Here is a 9,150-nt window from a genome sequence, read left to right on the forward strand (position 1 = left end):
GTAGAATACGACATTTCCTTTGGTCACTTTCTATTCTGGTACCAACACAAACCTGGACAGGCTCCTAAACCCCTCATTATCATGGCCAATGAGTTACTGCCAGGAATTCCAGATCGTTTCAGTGGCAGTGGATCTTGGACTGACTTCACTCTGACCATCAGAGGAGTCCAGACTGAAGATGCAGGAGATTATTACTGTCAGAGTTACCATAAGGTCAGTGGTGAAGAACTGCTCACACAGTGATATAGAGCCGTACAAAAACCTCCCTCAGTCAGACTGCACAGAGACTGCACTGCTGCAGCTGGGACCTACTGCAGGTGCTGAGGGGGAGGATGTGATTCAGCAGAATGACACACTCTGTGGAGGAGAGGAATCACACACATTACGCTAACTGTACATTCACTATAATCATTCAATAATTATAAATGGATATAATGGAATACTGATAAAATAACAAACACTGGTAAGTTTCCTGTTACTGGATTTTTATCCAGGATTTGGAATCTTAATCTCCAAAGACCAAACTTCTTATAATAACAGCTTCAGGGTACATTCTATGACACACACACACGTTGGCTCTAGGTAGCATAAATGACAATGGCAAGTATGGGTAATAAAATATACAATTACAAGGGGGGAAAAAGGGTAGGGGGGACAAATACAAAACAAAAAACAAAACACAACAAAAAACCCCAACAAAAATAACAACAACAACAAAATTTCCACCAATGATGTGACTGCTATAATAATAGAAGACAACTACAAATTATTTTTATCATTGTTGCCATTATTATCACCATCATTATTATCATCATTATTTTAACAGTAATCAATAAGGGTGACTTTAAACAAGTGCACAAATTACTTAATAGGATATAAGCTACAGCCTACGTCTGGTACATAAAATGAATAGGCCTTCCCGCATTAGGGTTACTCCTGTCTTCCTTGTTAGAGAACAGAGGACAGAAGATAGAAAGCAAAAAGCAGAGAGCAGAAAGGGGTCAAGCGGCTACCACGTGCTGTCATGGTTCAAAAGACGAGCTTTCAGGTAAAATCTTCAGTTTATCAAAGTAAGGGATCAGAGAGCTCCAGACAGAATAGACATGCATCAAATCACTTAGCCATAGTGATGCCTCTGGTGGGCAAGGCGATTTCCATTCTATAATGATTCTCCTTCGAGCTTATAGGGAAGCAAAAGCAATGTTTTGTTTGTTGGGTTGATCACCATCTGGAACACCGAAAATAGCAATAGAAGCACTGGATTGTACGTCTATGCCCAGTGCCTCAGAAAGTGTATTGAATACAAGGGTATGTAACAATAAATAAATACCTAAATTAAATAAGTAAATGTCCCCAGCACTCCACAATACTACAAAAATAAAAAATCAGCTTTGAAAAAGTAATAATTGGATTTATTCATCAAACTTAAATGAAAACAGGAAGCGTCAACCAAAGCAAAAACAAAAAGAAACTTAAGGAGGGGGAAAGGCCAAAACTATAAATAAAATAATCTAGCTATTGGGGGTGTAATCTGACTTACCTAAAGGTGAAAAGAAAACAAAATTCGCAACACCAACTATCCTCACTCCCTAACTAACCAAAAAAAAAAAAAAAAATGGAGAAAATAGTTTAAAACAAAAAGGTACCCAACTCCCCTGCGGGGCTTCCCATGCTATGCACAATGCTATTTACAAGTCTATGTAAGATACAAAAAAAAGAAACACACAGCGGACAAAAAGTAAACAAAGCAAACAACAAATTATCAACAAGCACCACCAACAACCAACAACAACCACTAACAACCAACAACACCCAACAACAACCACCACAGTCTAAGTCAGGAGAATAAAAAAAGTCTCTAGTGAAGAGGACCTGCTTGCTTATATCCCCTGGCCTTGTTTTCTCTCAGCCAATGGGACAAATAGACCCTACCCTGTTTCCATGGAGCTTAAAGACCTGTTGACAGCAAAGAGGGAGGAGCAGAGAGACGGACAGAGGACACAACACAACGCAGTACAACAGCAACAAATATATAACTCCCAGACAACAGTACACAAAACAAACATGAAAGAAATAGATAAATACTTAGGACGTAACACAATGAAGAGAGGCTGAACCTTGTACGGCTGGGAGAAAGAGGTGGTTATGACATATGGGTGCTTGGACTGAAAAAAAACAAACATCTAATTTAAAATGTGTATGGGACTGGGACCAAATCCTAAGGATAGAAGCGACAATGGGGCTCTTGGTGTAGGGTGAAGGGGATAATGGACTTGGACGTGGCCAAAGCCTGAAGGGTTTCCACCCCTGAAGATCAAGTTTAATTTTATCAACCAGAACCACAAAATTCTGCTTATGAAGGCTTAACAAGTCACGGGTAATGTTGATCCCTAAATATATAAACCATCCTTTGATACACGGAAGGGTAGGTCAGATATAGAGAGCCAAATTAGTTAAAGGAAAACATTCACTTTTAGCCAAATTTAACTTAGAACCTGAGAATGTGCCAAATCTATTCAATAATTCCACAATAACAGGGACACACGGTACAGGGTCTGATAGATATAATAACAGGTCATCGGCATACAAGGACAATTTATGTTCTGACCCCCATCTGTGTCTTTTCCTGGTTTAAGAAGGAGTATAATAGATGCCGCAGTGAGTGTTAGTGGCAGGATTCCCCAGTCCGCAGAATCCCTAAACATCTCAAGTATAAGAGGAGCCAATTAAGATGAGAATTTTTTGTAAAATTTAATTGGATAGCCATCTGGATCAGGGGTCTCGTCACTTCACATTGCCATAATCGAACTATTAATTTCCTCTAACTTTAAGGGTTGTTCCATCTCCCTCACACTGACACATACTGATTGTGGGTATTTCCAGATTGTCTAAGAATTCCAGCATAGGTGAGTGGTCATCATTTTAGATTAAAGGCTGAGTTATACTTCTGCGCAGGCTCTACACAGAGCCTATGCCGTAGCCTATGCGAGTGGCCTACGCGAGTGGCCTACGCCATTGTCAACATTTATACTTCTGCATTGGTGTGTCTGTGTCGCTCTGTAATGAAACCTTCAAAATGCTAGTTTGCGTGGGATTTCTATGTCACTGTGTTGATTTCCTCGTGCATTACAAACGATGGAGTAATGTTAAATAAAAAGTCGGAATTCAGTCTTTGCACAGCAATATCTGTAAAACAAGTTTTGCGTTCAAAAGAAGGAGTTTATAAACTTTGGGGGACAAACAAACTGAGCTCTCAAAATAACGAGCGTTCAGTTCGCCATTTTACCAAAACATTTTTAATCGCAACTGAAACTGAGTGGATCACGGTGGAGTAGGGGCTAATAAATGTTGAACAACAGTTACTTTTACTGAAATGACTGCAACACAGAAAAGAGAGAAGACATCGGAGGAGATGGTGTGTGCGACCATTGAACCGATTGAGCAGAAGGAGGGTGATCCTACCAAGTGGACCAAACACAGTTGTTGTGGTCTGCTTCAATGTGCATTGCAGCGTCGTGTAGTTACATTTCTAGGGAGGTGTGCGTCAGGCTACGGCGTAGGCTACGTGGCTATGCAGAGCCTACACCATACCTACAGCACAGACTCAACGTAGAAGTATAAATTGGGCTTAACCATAACATTTCCTTTATACGCACACAGGCACAAAATGCACTAGCGAAAGCTAAGTGAAATGCACAAGTGGAGCTAATTCCATGACTTACTTCTCTTAAAGGGTGACTCGGAATTTGTTTCCTAGTAAGCATGCAAAATGTCTTCCAACACAGGTGAGTTCGAACACTGCAACTCAAAGCTGAGTTGGTCTATGACTCGTCCAAAATTTTCATCCTGGGACAGCTCATCCACTGTTATCCTCGACTTAATCACCAAATTAACACAACACCACAATCAAAAGAGTTTGTTTTTCACTAAGCATGCAAAATGCCTCCTGACATCGGTGAATTAGCAACACCACTAACGTGCTCAAAACACTTAAACAAACATGGCCGCTCGTCTTGTGAGAATGCCTCAAGGGGTGCATCAAGACATACGATCTCAGTACAACCCCCACACTAGAACTCATAATTTGTTTGGTTAAATATCCTGTCACGCATCAGACTGACGAAACTGGTCAAAAATCTGTTCAGAGGTTCCCAAATTCATCCTATCCCCATGGATATACTTTTCATCTTAACAAAAATGCCTTCATAGCATAAAATCAAGACACCCATGACTTCATGTTTCAGCTGCATCAAGCAATGCATGGAGTATTTATGAAGCATTGCTGTTTGTGTGGCGAGACACATAAGTTCATCATTTCACCATTTCAACACCTTGCGAGATATCAAAAATCCCTCAGTAATTTAAAATCTGCAACATCTTGACATCATACTTAGGAAATCTGACATGAATCCAATGAGCCATCTAGGAGGAGAATGTCAGAATGTAACACGTGTCAAAACGCACAAAATCCAAAATAACCCACTTCCTGTTGGAAATGAGTAATGCAATGCAATTGCAAATTTGTTTGTCTTGGGGAGACCCACATGCCTACAAAATCTGGTGCATGTAGGTGAAGCTACATGCTGGGCAGAAGGCTCAATGCCATATGGGGGCGCTGTGGAGTCCCCAGGCCACACCCGGGGTCAAGCCTCCATCCCTGAGTAACTGTCACAAGCACTAATGTGTGTACCAAATTTCATGAGTTTTCGCCCATGGGAGCCACCCCAAAAATGGCCAAGTCAGGAAGCAAAAGAATAATAGTAATCCTCATGAAAACAATAGGTCCTTGCACCTTCGGTGCATGCGCCCTCCAGTGGGCTCCGGAGGTGCAGCACCTTACGTGCACGGGCCCCAATAATAACAGAAATAATAATAACATGCTCTGACTCAGTAAAGCACTAAAACACACAAAGGAAGTCCTTGTAATGGTTTTGGGCACCAACTCTTTCTTACAAATATGCGTTTGTAACCCGTGTTGTTTTCATAGATAAACACAATCCTTGAACTTGCAACCTTGGGCATGGGAGGAGGGTGCGCTAGCAAGGAGGCTAAAACCCACGGGTGCTAGGCTCAGTCGCTCGCACGCCTGTTAAGGTGTCTGGGAGTGAGGTTTACTTCATTACACAGCACTGTACCCACTGTCTACCATTACATGTGGATCAGTGGCGTAGAGAGAAATGTATTTTCACAGAGGCCTTGGCTAAAGTGAGCGGGCACGAACTTCTCTAACAGCCCGTCACTAGCCCACACATTCTTTATAACCCACTGCTGAACTGAATGACCGGTCAGACACCCCGTATCACGACTGTAGTGTACTCAATAACCAAGCCAGTGCAATCTTCTGGTCTTTGTTTGCATTGAATACCTAGTAAACCACAAAATATGGCCGCATTTTTATTCATGAAGCACACTTTAACCAGAAGTTATGTAAAACACATGCTGTCACAACAAATGCACAATATAAAGTTGTCCCAAAACTTGCTGGGTTTCCATGCAACTGTTAAATGCAAATTAACCCTTACACTTCACAAAAAAACTTTTAAGTTGCATAAGAAATTTATTTGCTGGAAAGAAGTGATTAGCATAGCTCTGTCATGAATGTGGACCAGATAAACCAGAGACTGGAGAACAGGGCCCTGCACAAGCCCATGTGAAATACTAGTCCTATTGGATGTCCATTCATTAACACACAGCACATAACTCTTCACTTTCATTTCCATACAAATAAAGTCATATAGAGGACTAAAGTCATGTCAGCACTCTGGTTTTACCAAAGAGAAATGTTTAAGACTTGCCAATTTAATTAACAAAATACTGCTCTTAGTTCTTAAATCTATTAAATCAATTATCAATTAAACACTCTTTTGCATTAATCAAAGCAAAGTTATCCTGTTGTGCTCAGCATTATTTGCATGCTAAACTTAGCTTTTTCAACAGTGAACAAACTGTTTGTAAAAAAAGAAGTTGAAAGTTCACAGAGGTTCTCAGTTCTTAAATCTTAAACACACACACACAGGTGTCTCCAGTCTCAGGGGGTTTGGGGCTGTGTGAGTGGGTGCTGTGAGGCTGAAAGTCAGATTTGCATGACCCAGGAGACTAAAGCAAGTTTCATCCCTTACAACTTAAAGAGATACTTCAAAATAACATTTATAGTTGTATTCACTTATTCATTTTTTAATTAAATATTTGAACTCCCAAAACAAAAATTTGCTGTGAGGAGTCTTGTGTCTATGGAATCATATTGGTTTGAATTATTATAGGTGTTGGGGATGTTTTAGTGTGTGATTTTGATGGATGATTTCATTCACAATAAACAGAGAGAGAGGAGTGGCTGTCAATAAAAAAAGCTTTTTTATTTTAATCATGAATGAGAAAGAAAGAAAGAAAGAAAGAAAACTTAAGCAGTGAAATACAAACATGCAATGGACATGAATGGATTTGATATGAAACACAAGAAAATCACATATCACATGGATGATTCGCTGATTGTAAGTCAAGCTGCTGGAAGGACTTACACACAGGTTAAGCCTGAAGGACAGTGTGTGTGTGTGTGTGTGTGTGGGTGTGTGTTTTCTCACTCCTCAGAACACTGATCTTTCCTCAGTGTCTGGCTCACAGGAGACTGGGAGCCCTGTGTGGCCTCACAGGTCACTGACATCTTTGTCCACTGCTCCTCCTGGAGGGTGAGGGTGCTGCTCCAGCTGTACAGACCATCCTTCTGTAGGACCTCAGGGCTGGAGCTCACCCCTGAACTCCAGCTCTTACCATCCACCTTCCAGCTCAGCTTCCAGTCTGAGGGGAAGCCCTTGTTGGCCAGACACATGAGTGTGGCCTTCCCCTGCTTCAGCTCCTCACTGGAGGGGGGCAGGACTGTCAGTGTGGGCTGAGTGTTACCTAGGACACACAACAGACATAAGAGCTGTGATTGGGTGGAGAGAGAACGGACATATTTCAGTCAGCCAGCAGAATGTGTGATTTTTAAGTTCTTGAAACAGACAGTTTATGTGTGGTTCAAAAATACAGACTCTGCCTCTTTCACTTCCCTTATCTCTACATCACAGAACAAAACCAAGTTCAGCAGAGCGTTGAGAGACAGTAGCAATCCATAAATAAAAGTTCATTCCAAAGCACATATTCTCATGAAATTAAACGCATCATTTTGGACATTCTTCAATTTTTATGAGTTTGAAATCATTATAAATACATTGGATTTTTTTTTTTTTCTTACTTTAAAAATATATATGGTTAACTTTGTAATAAAAAAAAAAATAGTTAAATAAAAAGCAAAAGGTGGAGTCATGAAATTTGAGATTAATTCTATGAAAGTAAACAGGCAAATTGTATTAAAAAAGTACTCATAGAAGGTCAAAGCAGTGGCTTTTTTCAAAAACATTTTCAGTGCTGTCTGGATTTTATACTACACTTTTCAGTGTAGTATTTGAGAGAGACATTTCACCTTATATCTTAATTCCTAATAATAATAAAAAAAAAATTAGGTTCATTATTTTAATAATAATGAATCTAAAAAAAGTTGGATTAAACAGAAAAACATTACAATTGTAATGGATTGTTCAACAAGTTAATTTTCTCTTTTTTTTCCTGCCTTTGTTTTTGTTAAGTTGTTCGAGGTGGTTGTTGTGAACTATTCTGAGATTCCGTTTTCTTGTAACCACTTATTGTATCCAGAATTCATATTTAATGAATCAGTAATCTACAGCATATATTTTGTCGTGTTTCTGCATTATTCTTAAATATTTCAGACACATATTAACTGGCACTCCCTTAAAGTTAAGGTTAATATCCAAATCCGGTCTTCTTTGTACACTTTGTTTAATTTTTTAGAATGTTTACCTTCATAATAATAATGTGCAGTTTTTGAGGAAAAATATTAAAAAATTGTTTATCATTTAAAATTGACAAATTGACATCATCAAAGAAATAAATTATAATTTTCACAGCCCACACTGTTATTAGATGAGCTCCAGATATATCATAAGAATCATGTCAACTATAACTTATTCATTAAAAAAATAATAGTAATAATGTTACAATACTATTATAACTACCATTCATAAAATACACACTAAATAAATAAGATATAAATACATTTTATTTTCACAAAGAGTAGAAACTTGTACTTACGTCCAATATCCAGTCTGGTGCCTCCACCAAAAGTCTCCCACAGTGATACAAACTGGTTAAGTGGCCGTACAAAAACCTCCTGCTCTAATGACTCTGATCTCTCTGTGCTTTACAGCACATTGTTTCACACTATTAGCTCTACTATTCATCAGCTGACTTACAGCCATCAATCAACTTATCAACTAATTCATATTCCATCAAATACAGACGCTGATCTGTCATTTTATGCTGATTTAAAGATCAGACTGGCTACAAGTTTACTCTTAAACTAGTCCAGAATTAAAGAAACATTGTCATCCTCAAACATCCTTCAAATGGTCACTAAGTAGGGAACATTTCCTCAAGCAGTTGACATATTGTATATTTTATAAAGATATCATGTGTAGATACTCACTGCCAACATCCAGTTTGTTTCCTCCACCAGAAGTCCTCCACTGTTGAGACTTGCTGATTGACTTGCTGTTCAAAACCCCTCTAATGCAGGACAATTAGGACAATTATTACACGTCGCCCTCTACTGGATAACATGGTAACTTCAGATAGTTGCTTATCATGATTTCAAGGAATGTGAGCTACATAATAATAACTCTTTTTTTTTTTTTTTTTTAACATGTAGAGGTTATTGTGTTTATGTCTTGGCTTAACTCCTAATTTCCTCTTTTTTTTTTTTTTTTAAGATTCTGAGTTTATGTAATTTGCTGCATTAAGCTGACCGAATATTTTGGAAGGCAGATAAGGATAGTTTCAGTCTCTCCTGAACAAAGAGACAAGTTCACAGTTTCCAAACTTTTTTCCTTGTGTAATTGAAGACAGCAAGAGTCTGTGCTGATGTCAGTAAATAAGAACACATTACTAATACAATATAATAGACCAGGTGTATGAAAAGTGTATGTCAGTCATTTGTAATCATTATAATCACATAAACATATACATGATTTCGTATTTAATCTAGGACAGTGAAAGACAGATTTAGTGTAATTGAAGTCTATGACAGTACCCTGTAAGTAT

General features: G+C 38.7%; 1 gene segment (V, D, J or C); it reads right to left on the reverse strand.

Annotated features, from left to right (window-relative positions):
- Positions 1-6,574: 6,574 nt before the first annotated feature.
- LOC115825452 (Ig kappa-b4 chain C region-like) lies at positions 6,575-8,309 on the reverse strand. The segment is given in 3 exon segments: positions 6,575-6,894; positions 8,143-8,194; positions 8,304-8,309. Coding segments are annotated over 3 exon segments (378 nt in total).
- Positions 8,310-9,150: the final 841 nt, after the last annotated feature.

The sequence above is a fragment of the Chanos chanos genome, chromosome 12, assembly GCF_902362185.1.
Source record: "Chanos chanos chromosome 12, fChaCha1.1, whole genome shotgun sequence".
Taxonomy (NCBI): domain Eukaryota; kingdom Metazoa; phylum Chordata; class Actinopteri; order Gonorynchiformes; family Chanidae; genus Chanos; species Chanos chanos.